This window comes from Piliocolobus tephrosceles, chromosome 17, assembly GCF_002776525.5.
Source record: "Piliocolobus tephrosceles isolate RC106 chromosome 17, ASM277652v3, whole genome shotgun sequence".
NCBI classification, from domain to species: domain Eukaryota; kingdom Metazoa; phylum Chordata; class Mammalia; order Primates; family Cercopithecidae; genus Piliocolobus; species Piliocolobus tephrosceles.
This window is the reverse complement of record NC_045450.1, coordinates 10,443,513-10,459,277: the sequence shown is the minus strand read 5'-3', so window position 1 is coordinate 10,459,277 and position 15,765 is coordinate 10,443,513. Positions and strand designations below refer to the sequence as shown.

General features: G+C 38.6%; 1 protein-coding gene across 2 annotated transcripts in view; it reads right to left on the bottom strand.

The window, feature by feature from the left end:
- ATF7IP2 (activating transcription factor 7 interacting protein 2) overlaps positions 1 to 15,765 on the bottom strand; it is a 52,109-nt gene that overhangs the window by 15,723 nt on the left and 20,621 nt on the right. For both annotated transcript variants that reach the window (XM_023231136.2, XM_023231137.2), the window contains exon 6: positions 8,170 to 8,327. In XM_023231136.2, the coding sequence (XP_023086904.1) occupies positions 8,170 to 8,327 (158 nt within the window). The remainder of the gene's footprint in view (positions 1 to 8,169; positions 8,328 to 15,765) is intronic.

Here is a 15,765-nt window from a genome sequence, read left to right as displayed (position 1 = left end):
GAAACATTTCTATGTCTAAAATTAGTAATTCATTTCTCCAGGCATTGTTAATATGTAGTAGGTAAGAGCATAGGTTCTGAAGACGGAATGTTTAGATCCAAATCCAGGCTCTGCCATTTACTACTTGAGTGTTTTGGGGCAAGAAACTCTGATTTCCTCATCTGTAAAAGAGGGATACATTTATTATTAGGATTAGATAAATTTTAATAAAGAATGAGTAGGATGGACAGGCACAGTGGCTCAGGCCTATAATTCCAGCACTGTGGGAGGCTGAGGCAGGCGGATCACCTGAGGTGACGAGTTCGAGAGCAGCCTGGCCAACATGGTGAAACCCTATCTCTACTGAAAACACAAAATTAGCTGGACGTGGCAACACATGCCTGTAATCCCAGCTACTCAGGAGGGTGAGGCCGAAGAATTCCCTAAACCCGGGAGGTGAAGGCTGCAGTGAGCTGAGATCGTGCCATTGCACTCCAGCCTGGGCAAAAAGAGCGAAACTCCGTCTGCCAAACAACAACATCAACAACAACAGCAACAAAAGAATGAGTATAGAGGAACACATGCAGAATAGTAATAACTTTCTTAAGATACTGTGGCTCGTAACTCCTTCCTGTCCCCCTTTCTATCTCTGTAAACTTTTTTTATCACATGAAATTTAATGTGAGATTTTTTTAGGCAGTATTAATATTTTATTCAATCAATATTGGTGAAATGGTCTGCTCTTGGGTGCCTTAGACCCTGCTGCTTACTCTTTGGAAGTAATTGCATATAAAGGCATGTTCTTCCAACTTAAGCAAGTTTCATTTTTGTCATGTGTTTTGGGCCATAAACTTTCTCTATGAGCTTCTGCAGCTCAGTTGTTACTGCCTTTCCCATTTCCTCTTGATTCTAAAAACAAAAATGCTTAAACTTCTAAATCCAGCCATACTATAGACACAGACAACAGTGGCACTAATTCCTTCAATACCTGGGGCATGAGAAAAAACAATGATAAAATCCGGTTTTCTCTAGAGCCAGGATAATAACAGGGGGAACAATATATTTCTTTTTTCCTTTGTAAGGGTTCCTTTATTTCTTAAATGTTTTTAAAAACTTAAAAATAGAAAATGTATACAAAAGTACATGAATGACATGTAGAACAGCTACGATGGAGCCCCACACTTAAGCAATCTGAAAAATTGGGGGAAAAATATCTATTTGAAGACATTAGAAAGCTGTGGAGGCAGCCATAACCTGAGAGACCAATAACTAGAGAGACCAAGATCCAAGAGACGTGAGCTAGACACTTGGCCAGTGTTCTTCTCTCAAGGCATTTGTCAACTCAGGCACACAGGATGCTATGAAACCAAGCAAAAAGTGACTGAAATCACAGAGGGCTGGTATTAAGGAGCCAAGAACTGGAATATAAAACCAGCAATAGGAGGGGAGCCACAGACCATATCCCAGGCAAGAGGGCTGTAACACAAGAATGGGGGAAAACAAGAAATCACCAAGTCTTATAACATTTGCAGATCAGCCTCAGTTCTGCTCAATTTCTGAACAGATTGAAATGTTGTACTGTATCTCTATTGCCACATAATAATGCACTCCAAAACATAATGGCCTAAAAATCCAAACACTCATTATCTCAATTCCTGTGGGTAAATAAGTAGGAAGTCGTGGAGTCAGGGGTTCTGGCTCACATTTTCTCATGAGGTTGCAGTCAGGATGCTGGCAGGTGCTGTAGTCACTTGCTCCAGAGCAAGTGATCTAAGAGAGAACAAGGAAGCTAATGTATTTTATGATAATGTCACTTGTGCCATATTCTATGCATTAGAAATGGGTCACTAAGTATAGTCCAAGATGGAATTAGGCTCCACATTTTAAAGGAGGGGTACTGAAAATTTGTGGACATATCTAAAATCCATCACAGGTGCTGTGTCTCTCTGCTGCTTTCCAGAGTACAGTGTGAGTCTAGTCTAGTGGAAGACATCATTCAGAGCCTTTACAATTTCCAATATACAATATCCAGTAATCAAACACAAAATTAGCAACTGTCCTAACAGACAGGACAAAGATGTAAAACAGCAAACACAAATAGAGTTCAAAGTGACCCAGATAGGAGAGTTGTCAGAAATAGATCTGAAAATCTTAGTGACTAAAATGTTCAACACATGGATGGCAAGGTAAAGAATTTCACCAGAGAATGTGAATCTGTAAAAAATAACCAAGAACTGAAAAATATATAAATTGAAATTAAGAATTCAGGCCGGGCGCGGTGGCTCAAGCCTGTAATCCCAGCACTTTGGGAGGCTGAGACGGGCGGATCACGAGGTCAGGAGATCGAGACCATCCTGGCTAACACGGTGAAACCCCGTCTCTGCTAAAAAATACAAAAAACTAGCTGGGCGAGGTGGTGGGCGCCTGTAGTCCCAGCTACTCGGGCAGGCTGAGGCAGGAGAATGGCGTAAACCCGGGAGGCGGAGCTTGCAGTGAGCTGAGATCCGGCCATTGCACTCCAGCCTGGGCGATAGAGCGAGACTCCGCCTCAAAAAAAAAAAAAAAAAAAAAAAGAAAGAAATTAAGAATTCAATATGTGAGTTTAATAGTTACTTGGATCAAATAAAAGGAAGGATTAGGATTAATAAGCTCGAACACAATACAGGTTAGTTGAAGATACCCATACAAAAGTATCTAGAGCAAAACAGATGCAGTATATAGAAAAGCACATAATTAGAAACCAGTAAGATAGAAAACATGGAATGCTCCAGAAGCAATATCTGAAGCAATATCAATAACTTTCCCAAGACAATGAAAGGTATCAAGCCATAGATTCAAGAAGGGCCAAGTATACTCCCCACTACCTAACATCTTATATTAATAGTATATTGATGAAAACCAAACTAGAGTATCTTAAAAGCAGCTGGAGACATATCTTCGAAAAAGCAAAAATTAAAACAAATGTTAAAACATTTCAACAGAAATAGAAGTCAGAAAGCAATGTGATGAAAATAACAGTGCTCAAAGAAAATAGCTGCCAACCTATAATTCTATACCCAAGTTAATATACCCTTCAAAAATAAAGACAACATGAAGTCATTTCCGGATAAAAACTGACGGCATTTTTTTCTAAGCAGAACTAAAAGCAAAAGAAATAATAAATAGAGATGTTCATGTGGAAAAAAAAATGAGCCCAGATGGAAAGATGAAACTACAGGAAGAAATGGGCAAGAGAAAACATAAATATGTGGGTAACTCTAAATAAACAATGATGGTACATAGTAGTCATCCTCTGGGACTTAATGTAAAACTGAAGTGCACAAAAACACATAAGATGGGGAAAACAGTAAACAAAGCTGAAGTATTCTAAGATCAAGCCTTGTCTATAAAAGAGCAGAAGTGGTACTCCAATGAGTCAAGAATACATATCATTAGGATAACTTCTAAAGGAATAATGAAAACGGTAAAATTAACAAGGTAGTGGGGATGGAAAAAAAGATTAATTCAAAAGATGGCTAAAACAGAGAGACAGCTACATATGAGGAAAAGGACCATAAAACTGGGCAAACAGAAAACAGATAGTAAGACTGTAATTATAAATCCACACACATTAGACAGATTACACTAAGCATACATCACTTTGCTGATTAAATACAATGCTAGTGTCCATGCAGCCATATTCAGGTAAGTAAATTTTAAATTATCAGCACTTCAGAAATCCATATGCCTCTATCCTGTATCATAAACTTCCTCACCATAAATGGCATATGTGGTACTAATCTCCTTGTTTTACTCTCTAGATTTACTATGCAGCTTAGAATCCCTGAATCATACACTTCGTTTTATGGCTATTTTTGAACTTCATTTAAATGGAATCATACACGTCTTTTGTGTCTGCTTTCCAATCATACTTTGTGGGAATAATCCATACTGTTGCATGTGACTGTAGTTCCTTCATTTTCATTCATGTGCAACATTCCACTGGATAGATTTACTGTAATTTCCTTTTCAACTGTAGATGGACACTTTCCTTTCAGTTTTTGGCCATTATAAAAAATGCTGCTAATAAACATTCCTGTACATATATTCTACGGCATATCAACATGCAATAGACATACCTCTAACTAGGGAATATCAAGAGATGGGACTGCCAGGTCAAAGACTATTCATATCTTTGGTATTTCCAGATAATGCCAATTTTCTTTTAGACTACTATACCAATTTAGTCACCCAACAACAAAATATTAAATACAACTTCCTTTATTTCAAAACCTCACCAATACCCAGTAGTCAGATTTTTAAATATATTTTTTCCTTACCTGATATGAAATGTTATCTCATTGTGGTTTTAATTTGCATTTCCCTGATTACTAATGAAGATGAACACCTTTTCATATGTTTATTGGCCATTTCAAACTCCTCTTTTGTGAAGTGGATGCACAAGTCTTTTGCCCATTTTTCTTTTGTATTATTTGGCTTTTACTCATTGACTTGTTGAAGTTCTTTATATATATTCTGCGTACTAGTCCTCTACAGGTTATATGTGCTGCGAGAATCTTCTCCAACTCGGATGGCCTGTCTTCTCACTATCTTTATAGTGCTTTTTGAGAAAAGAAGTTTCTAATTTTAATGTGGTAAAATTAATCCATTTTTCTTTTATGGCAAGGGCATTTATGTCTTAAGAAATCTTTCCCTACCCAAGTTCATGAAGACATTATATATTCTAAAAGCTCTATAATTATAATATTCTAATATGCTATTCTAATATAGTTCTAATATTCTAAAGCTTTATAATACATATTCTAAAAGCTTTATAATTTCCTTTAGATATTTTTAGTTCCTTAATCCACGAGTTTGTTTTTTATAGCTTTACATAGGGGTCCAATTTCATATTTCCCCGAACATAAACAGCAAACAAGATGGTACCATTTACCAGAAGTCAATCATTTCCCAAATGATTGACTGCCACACAGTCTCCACCACATATCACACGTACATACATCCATGGGTTTCTGGACTCTCTCCTGTTACACTGATCTACTTGTCCAGCATGTGCCCATCTCATACTCTGCTGTTACTGTAGCTTTGTAATATCCTAACATCTGATGGCAAATTCCTTCCATTTTGTTTCTCTAATTAAAGAGTATCCTGACCTCTGAACCCATTGCATTTTAGAATCACATTAAGTTCTATAAAATTACACACTGAGATACTGACTGAAATTGTACTCTATAAATATAATACTCCTTTGTCCACATCATATAGTATATCTTTTTAATTGATTTTTCTTTAATATCTAACATTTTATATTTTCTTCAGGTATTGTTTGTCTTATTAAATGTATTCCCAGGTACCTGAGATGTTTTGGGGCTTCTATAATGGTATTACAGCTTTTCCAAAATTTTATTTCCTAATTGTTTCTATGTTGTATTCTCAACAGGAATACAAAAGATTTCTTAGATATTCGAATTCAGCAATCTTCTTTTACTCTTATTGATTTTAATAATCTGTAGGCTTCACTGGATTTCATACATACACACCCCAATCACTCAACAATAGTAATAATATTGTTCCTTCTTTACTATACTTTGTATTTTTCTTTTCCCCCCGATATTTTTGGCATTCTTACGTTAGCTAAGACATTCAGTATGTTATATAAAATGGTGACAGCAGGTGTCTTTCTTTTGTATCTCCAAAGAACACTTCCAATGTTTCACCATCAGATTTGTCTTAGGGTTTTTGTAGATAATTTTTGTCAGATTAAAGAAGTTACCTCTTATTCTGAGTTTGCCAAGAATTTATTTTAATCATAAATGGGTATTTTATCAAGTCTTGCATCTATAGTGAGTTGTGAGTTGATAATGGTTTTTCTCCAGGCAAATCACATTATTTATTTTATTTTTTGAGACAGAATCTTACTCTCTTGCCCAGGCTGGAGTGCAATGGCATCATCTCAGCTCACTGCAACCTCTGCTTCCTGGGTTCAAGCGATTCTCCTGCATCAGCCTCCCAAGTAGCTGGGACTGCAGGTTCGTGCCACCATGCCTGGTTAATTTTTTTTTTTTTTTGAGATGGAGTTTTGCTCTTGTTGCTCAGGCTGGAGTGCAATGGTGTGATCTTGGCTTACTGCAACCCCTGCCTCCTGGGTTCAAGCAATTCAGCAATTCTCCTGTGTCAGCCTCCCGAGTAGCTGGGATTACAGGCATGCACCACCATGCCCAGCTAATTTTGTATTTTTTTTTTCTTTTTGAGATGGAGTCTAGCTCTGTCGCCTAGGCTGGAGCGCAGTGGCATGATCCCGGCTCACTGCAAGCTCCGCCTCCCAGGTTCACGCCATTCTCCTGCCTCAGCCTCCCGAGTAGCTGGGACTATAGGTGCCCACCACCACGCCTGGCTAACTTTTTGTATTTTTAGTAGAGACAGGGTTTCACCATGTTAGCCACGATGGTCTCGATCTCCTGACCTCGTGATCCACCCACCTCGGCCTCCCAAAGTGCTGGGATTACAGGCGTGAGCCACCGCACCCGGCCTAATTTTGTATTTTTAGTAGGGACAGGCTTTCTCCATGTTGGTCAGGCTAGTCTCGAACTCCCGACCTCAGGTGGTCTGCCTGCCTCGGCCTCCCAAAGAGCTGGGATTACAGGCACGAGCCACCGTGCCTGGCCAATTTTTTAATTTTTAATTTTTTTTTTTTTAGTAGAGATGGAGTTTCACCATATTGGTCAGGCTGGTCTCAAACTCCTGACCTCGTGTCATCCACCTGCCTCAGCCTCCCAAAGTGCTGGGATTATAGGCGTGAGCCACCACGCCCAGCCACATTAATTGATGTTTAATTGTTAAACCAAGGTTCCCGTACTCTTGAGTCAAACTCAACTTTTATAGACTATTGAACTTGGTTTACTAGTTATCTTGTTTAGGACACCTGCATCTATTCTGTGGTTTAAAGCAGGCTGTAATTTTCTGTTTCTGTAAAATTTTAAAATTGATTTTATAATAGTATTAGGGTTATGCTAGTCTCATAAAATGAGCTGAAGAACGTTCCCTTTTTTTTTCTATTCTTTGGAAGAGTTTGCTTAAAGCTGGTGTTATTTCTTGCTTAAATATTTTATAAAACTCACCATTAAAGCCATCAGAATCAAGTTACACATTTGTTACACCTATCCGCACATTCACCATGGGCTGAGAGTGCTGCCTCAGTTTTATAAATCCCAGGGTTCTTCCTTCAGAATAGAACATGAGATAGATTTGTTCATATAACAGACACAAACCACTGCTAAATTGGATATATTTTTCTACAAAGTGCTATTTTAATGATGTCTTTTTCACTTCCATCACTACCACTTTTTATTTTTTGTTACTTCATGAGTTTCAGCACATGCGTCAATAAGGGGTCACACTACAAAGTGTCACTGAAATGTGGCTCTTGCCTTCATCAACTAAATGCCTCCTTCACAGCGGCTTCCTGGCTTAAAATAAAATGTGGGCCCAATATTACAGAATATTAGGGCATCTCCTGAAGGGTCACAACTGCATGTTAAATCCCCCAACACAAACATAAATGGTTTAGATCTGTAATGCCTCTCCTTTGTTTTAGAGCCTCCTTGTGTACGCAGTTATTTGTGGGAAAGGGTATTCTTCAAACAATGGCCATCATTCAATCTACTTATCTTTGATTTTATGTTTTCCTCTTTTTAAAAACTCAAGTATAGGGCCAGGTACAGTGGCTCACGCCTGTAATCCCAGCACTCTGGGAGGCAGAGGCAGAGGCAGGCAGATTGCCTGAGCCCAGGAGTTCCAGACCAGCCTGGGCAACATGGTGAAGCCCTGCCCCTATAAAAAATACAAAAAATTAGCCCAGTATGGTGATTGCACACCTGTAGTCCCAGTTACCTGGGAGGCTGAGGTGGAAGATCACTTGAGCCCAGGAGGTCGAGGCTGCAGTGAGCTGTGATTGTACCACTATACTCCAGCCTGGGCAACAAAGTGAGACCCTATCTCAAAAACACCCACAAAACCCTAAAACCAAAAATAACCCACAACTGAGGTATAATATGTAAAAGTAAAACTATAGGACATTTTAAGAGTCAATGTTAAGAATAATCAATATTATAAAGATCCAAAACTGTGATGAAGAAAAAATTCATTATTATAGATTTAGATAAATTTATGCATGTTTGCAGAAACACCTACCTTTCAGAAACAGACTTATTTTGATCTGGTGACAAATTAATTTTTTTACTTCCTTTTTCTGAAGGGTTAGAAGGCTCATATTTCACAGAAGACCTTTCAACTGGACTACTAACTGACTCCAGATTCTTATCCAAAATCATAGCCTCTGTATTTGCAACCTATTAAATATGTGAGAAAAAAGCAGTTGAGGGGAATTTTACCAATCGTATCCTTCCAAACAAAATAAGGATTTTCAAAGTATTCTTGCATACATATGGCAAAACATAAGTTAAATCACATGTATTTCGATGGCTGATGACCATGATTGTGATTTGCCTGCCAAAATGAATTTTTAAAAACTCCGAAAAAATAAAAATGATGGTATACATCAACTTCCTAGCTTGGATGGAAAGAAGGAAAAACAAATGTTCAGGTACTCATACAACACTGTATTCCTATTAGACTAAGTTTTAGGAACTAATAACTTAAGAAAATTTTACTTTTGTTATACTTCTAATAAGACTAAAAATAACTCAGATTGCCAACTTGCTCTTCCAATTGCTGAGTTTATTTAAAACTTGAAGCTGAAACATTCACTGTTCTCAGCTTTGGTTGAGAAGTTGCAGCATTTTATATATATGTAAATATATATGTACATTAATTCAAAAGGATCAAGGCACAACATGAACAAAAATGTACTGGGTGCCACAGAAGCCGGGCACCCGTCCATTGCCCCAAACCTGCAGCAGTGGTGGCTAACCCCCCAATTCTATACTTGCAGGATCAGGGGGCCCAGTTCACCACAGCAGCACTATCAGTTGGGTGCTCATCTGACATCTGGGGCAATGGCAGGCCCAATCTCTTGCAGTGGTAGTGACCATAGGCCAACTTTTCTTGAATTTCCCACCCAACAGCACTGGGGATTGAGGTGGCACCTGCAGGGGCTAAATGGGAGACCCTGTGGAGCCAGAAGAATGAAGCTAAGCAGTATGATACTGTAAGAGCTCTGAAAAGTAAACTGTCCTTGAAACTGCAGCTTAAAAGAAGAGGCCAGGATCCACACGCTGAACCTAAACAGGGGAACTTCCTGCTGAAAGAGAGTCCTATGCTTAGTGTTTTCAAAGAGCCCTCCATGTGACTGGATACTGAGACATTTGATCCTTCCCAAGGTACTAGCAAAAGGGTGTCCAGCCAAAATCTTGACTTTCTCTGCATACTCTTCTGACAGTGAGCCTCCTAGAGTCTTCTGCAATCTGGACAGGTTGAGAATTGCCTAAATCATTAAGTCCTGATTCCTTTCTGGTAAACAGTTTCTTCTTCAGTTTTTCTTTTTCTCACATTGTAAAAAGAAGCAAGAGGAAATCAGGCCAAACCTTCAATACTCTGCTCAGAAACCTCACATGCCCCGTAATCCCAGCTACCCAGCAGGCTAAGGCATGAGAATTGATTGAATCCAGGAGGCGTATGTTGCAGTGAGCTGAGATTGTGCCACTGCACTCTAGCCTGGGCAAGAGCCAGACTTTGACTCCAAAAAATAAAAATAAAAGAAGAAATAAAAAAATCTCATAAGTCAAACAAAACCCAAATTCATTGTTTACAAGTTCTGCTTTCCATGTAACTGTAGGATACGATGCAACTAAACTTCCTGCCACTATATAACACAAATCCCCTTTCCTCCTGTTTCCAATAACATGTTCCTCACTTCCTTTCAAGTCCTCACCAACAATGCTTTTAATGTCTGTATTTCTACCAAAAGTTTGTTTATGATCTAGGTATTAAGTCCATGGTAGGTTTTCTCCACTGTGCTCCTCATTTCCTTTTAACCCCCACGGGCAGTCTTTAACTTCCAAATTTCTACTAAGAGTCTGTTCAAGGCCATCTAGCCTTTTTATAAAGCATGCTCCTCAAAACTCTTCTAGTCTCTAAGCATTACCCTACTCCAAAGCCACTTTCACATTTTTAGGTATTGGTTACAGCAGCACCCCATACTTCCTGATACCAAATTCTCTGTAAGTTTCCTGAAGTTACCTTAACAAATTACCACAAACTGCAAGGCTTATTTTATCACAGTTTTAGAAGCCAAAAGTTTGAAATCAGTTTTACTAACTATAATCAAGGTACTGGCCTTCCTTCTGGAGGCTGCCTGTTTCTGGACTTGAGGCCCTCCTCCATCTTCAGTGTACTTCATTCTCCATCCTCTGCTTCCATTGTCTCATCTCTTTTTTCTGCCTTTGACCTTGCCACATGTTTTGTAAGAACCCTTTTGATTAAAATGAGTCCACACAGATAATCCAGGATTAACTACCCATCATCTCAAGGTACTTAATAATACCTACAAAGACTCTTTTCACCATGTAAGATAACATATTCACAAGTTCTGGGAATTAGGTCATGGACATCTTGCAGGGACCATTTTTCCCATCTACCACAGCTGTAGAAGGTCGAAAAAACACTATCAACTATCTTGGCACAATTAACTCAAACATGACATTTATAGAACATTACAGCCAACACTCTGTACATGGAACATTCATCAAGTGAAATAATATGCTGGCCTATAAAGTAAGTTCAACTTTCAAAATTTAAGGTTTACATAGTATGTTCTCTGACTATATGAAATCAGGTATTAGAAGAATAAAATACCTAGAAGCCACAAATATTTTAAAATTAAACACCCACTTCCAAATAATTCACAGGTCAAAGAATACAAGGAACATTATAAATCATTTTGAACTGATGGAAAACAAAGATAAGATGTTTGAAAGATTATAATCTTTGCATTAAGAAGTACATAATCTAACCACTAAGAAGATGTTTAGAAAAAGTGATGCTTAGAAGGAAATTTAGCTTTAAATGCTTAATGTTAGAAAAGGTCTCTTAAGAACCTGGAAAAAGAACAAATTATAACTAAAGTCAGTAAAAGAAAGACAATAATAAAAAAACAGGAATCAAAATAAAACAAATGATAGAATTAATGAAATGGGGTGATCAAAAAGGAAAAATAATAAATATAAAAATACAGATTAACCCACAACTCAGAGACCCCATCTGAAGGTCACCAATATCAAAGACCAAAGGTAGATAAATCCACGAAGATGGGCAGAAACCAGCCCAAAAAGGCTGAAAATTCCAAAAACGAGAACACCTCTTCTCCTCCAAAGATCACAACTACTTGCCAGCAATGGAACAAAACTGGATGGAGAATGAGGGTGACGAATTGACAGAAGTAGGCTTCAGAAGGTGGGTAATAAGAAACTCCCATGAGCTAAAGGAGCATTTTTTTTTTTTTTTTTTGAGACGGAGTTTTGCTCTTCTTGCCCAGGCTAGAGTGCAGTAGAGCGATCTCAGCTCACTGCAACCTCTGCCTCCTGGGTTCAAGTGATTCTCCTGCATCAGCCTCCTGTGTAGCTGGGACTATAGGTGTGTATCACCACGCCCAGCTAATTTTTTTATTTTTAGAGATGGGGTTTCACCATGTTGGCCAGGGTGGTCTTGAACTTTTGACCTCGTGCCCACCTCGGCCTCTCAAAGTGCTGGAATTACAGGTGTGAGCCAGTGTACCCAGCCTAAAGGAGGATCTTCTAATCCAATGCAAGGAAGCTAAGAACCTTGAAAAAAGGTTAGACGAATTACTAACTGGAATAACCAGTTTAGAGAAGAATATAAATGACCTGATGGAGCTGAAAAACATGGTACAAGAACTTCATGAAGCACACACAAGTATTAACAGTTGAATCGATCAAGCAGAAGAAAGGATATCAGAGAGTGAAGATCAACTTAATGAAATAAAGTAAGAAGACAAGATTAGAGAAAAAAGAATTTTTGAAAAAGAAAGAACAAAGCCTCCAAGAAATATGGGACTATGTGAAAAGACCACATCTACATTTGATTGTTGTACCCGAAAGTGACAGGGAGAAGGGAACCAAATTAGAAAACACTCTTGAGGACATTATCCAGGAGAACTTCCCCAACCTAGCAAAACAGGCCAAAATTCAAATTCAGGAAATACAGAGAATACCACAAAGATACTCCTCAAGAAGAGCAACCCCAAGATACATAATCGTCAGATTCACCAAGGTTGAAATGAAAGAAAAAATGTTAAGGGCAGCCGGAGAGAAAGGTAAGGTTACCCACAAAGGGAAGCCCATCAGACTAATAGTGGATCTCTCTGCAGAAACTCTACAAGCCAGAAGAGAGTGGGGGCCAATATTCGACATTTTTAAAGAAAAGAAGAACCCAGAATTTCATATCCAGCCAAACTAAGCTTCATAAGTGAAGGAGAAATAAAATCCTTTACAGACAAGCCAATGCTGAGAGATTTTGTCACCACCAGGCCTGCCTTACAAGAGCTCCTGAAAGAAGCACTCAACATAGCAAGGAACAACCAGTACTAGCCACTGCAAAAACATACCAAATTGTAAAGACCATCGACACCATGAAGAAACTGCATCAACTAATCAGCAAAATAACCAGCTAGCATCATAATAACAGGATCAAATTCACACATAACAATATTAACTTTAAATGTAAATGGGCTAAATGTCCCAATTAAAAGACACAGACTGGCAAATTGGATAGAGTCAAGACCCATAGGTGTGGTATATTCAGGAGATCCATCTCACATGCAAAGACACACATACGCTCAAAATAAAGGGATGGAGGAAGGTCTACCAAGCAAATGAAAAGCAAAAAAAGGCAGAGGTTGCAATCCTAGTCTCTGATAAAACAGACTTTACACCAACAATGATCAAAAGAGACAAGGAAGGGCATTATCTAATGGTAAAGAGACCAATGCAACAATAAGAGCTATCATAAATATATATGCACCCAATACAGGAACACCCAGATTTATAAAGCAAGTACTTAAAGACCTACGAAGAGACTTAGACTCCCAGACAGTAATATTGGGAGACTTTAACAATGCACTGTCAACATTAGATAGCTCAATGAGACAGAAAATTAACAAGGAGGACGAGAACTCAACTCTGGACCAAGTGGACCTAATAGACATCTACAGAACTCTCCACCCCAAATCAATAGAATATACATTCTTCTTAGCACCTCATTGTACTTATTCTAAAATTGACCACATAATTGGAATTAAAACACTCCTCAGCAAATGCAAAAGAACAAAATCCTAACAGTCTCCCAGACCACAGTGCAATCAAATTAGAACTCAGTATTAAGAAACTCACTCAAAACCGCCAAACTACATGGAAACAATCTGCTGCTGAATGACTACTGGATAAATAACAAAATTAAGGCAGAAATAAAGATGTTCTTTGAAACCAATGAGAACAAAGACACAATGTACCAGAATCTCTGGGAACATTTAAAGCAGTGTATAGAGGGAAATTTATAGCACTAAATGCCCAAAAGAGAAAGCAGGAAACATCTAAAATCGACACCCTAACATCAAAATTAAAAGAACTAGAGAAGCATGAGCAAATAAATTCAAAAGCCAGCAGAAGACAAGAAATAACTCTTTTTTTTTTTTTTTGAGACGGAGTTTCGCTCTGTCGCCCGGACTGGAGTGCAGTGGCCGGATCTCAGCTCACTGCAAGCTCCGTCTCCCGGGTTCCCGCCATTCTCCTGCCTCAGCCTCCGGAGTAGCTGGGACTACAGGCGCCCACCACCTCGCCCGGCTAGTTTTTTGTATTTTTAGTAGAGACGGGGTTTCACTGTGTTAGCCAGGATGGTCTCGATCTCCTGACCTCGTGATCCACCCGTCTCGGCCTCCCAAAGTGCTGGGATTACAGGCTTGAGCCACCGCGCCCGGCCTAAGAAATAACTCTTAAGATCAGAGCATAACTGAAGGAGATAGAGATATGAAAAACCCTTCAAAACAAAACAAAGAATCCAGGATCTGTTTTTTTTTTTTTTTTTTTTTTTAAAAGATCCAACAAAATAGACTGCTAGTCAGACTAATAAAGAAGAAAAGATAGAAGAATCAAATAGACACAATAAAAAATCATAAAGGGGATATCACCACTGAGCCCACAGAAATACAAACTACCATCAGAGAATACTATGAACACCTCTACACAAATAAACTAGAAAATCTAGAAGAAATGTATAAATTTCTGGACATACACACCCTCCCAAGTCTAAACCAGGAAGAAATCGAATTCCTGAAAAGACCAGTAATGAGTTCTGAAATTGAGGCAGTAATTAATGGTCTACCAACCAAAAGTCCTGGACCAGATGGATTCACAGCCGGAATTCTACCAGAGGTACAAAGAGGAGATGGTACCATTCCTTCTGAAACCATTTGAAAGAATAGAAGAAGAGGGAATTCTCCCTAACTCATTTTATAGTCCAGCGTCATCCTGATACCAAAACCTCGCAAAGACACAACAAAAAAGAAAATTTCAGGGCAATACCCTTGATGAACATCAATGCGAAAATCCTCCATAAAATACTGGTAAACCGAATCCAGCAGCACATCAAATAGCTCATCCACCATGATCCAGTTGGCTTCATACCTGGGATGCAGGGCTGGTTCAACATACACAAATCAATAAACTTAATCCATCACATAAACAGAACCCATGACAAAAACCACGTGATTATCTCAATAGATGCAGAAAAGGCCTCTGACAAAATTCAACACCCCTTCATGCTAAAAACTATCAATAAACTAGGTATTGATGGAACGTATCTCAAAATAATAAGAGTTATTTATGACAAACCTACAGCCAATATCATACTGAATGGGCAAAAACTGGAAGCATTCCCTTTGAAAACTGGCACAAGAGAAGGATGCCCTCTTTCTCACTACTATTCAACATAGTATTGGAAGTTCTGGCCAGGGCAATCAGGCAAGAGAAAGAAATGAGGAGTATTCAAGTAAGAAGAGAGGAAGTCAAATTATCTTTCTTTGTAGATAACATGACTGTATATTTAGAAAACCCCATCATCTCAGCCCCAAATCTCCTTAAGCTGATAAGCAACTTAAGTCTCAGGATACAAAATCAATGTGCGAAAATCACAAGCATCCCTATACACCAATAGCAGACAGAACCAAATCATGAGTGAACTCCCATTCACAATTGCTACAAAGAGATACCTAGGAATCCAACTTACAAGGGATATGAAGGACCTCTTCAAGGAGAACTACAAACCACTGCTCAAGGAAATAAGAGAGGACACAAATAAATGGAAAAACATTCCATGCTAATGGATAGGAAGAATCAATACTGTGAAAATGGCCATACTGCCCAAAGTAATTTATAGATTCAATGCTATCCCCATCAAGCTACTATTGATTTTCTTCACAGAATTGGAAAAAAATACTTAAATTTCATATGGAACCAAAAAAGAGCCCGCATAGCCAAGACAATCCTAAGCAAAAAGAACAAAGCTGGAGGCATCATGCTACTCGACTTCAAACGATACTACAAGGCTACAGTAAGCAAAACAGCATGGTACTGGTACCAAAACAGATATATAGACCAATGGAACAGAACAGAGGCCTCAGAAATAGGTGTCAATCACCTACCTACAACCATCTGGCCGTTGACAAACCTGACAAAAACAAGCAATGGGGAAAGGATTCCCTATTTAATAAATGGTGTTGGGAAACCTGGCTAGCCATACGCAGAAAACTGAAACTGG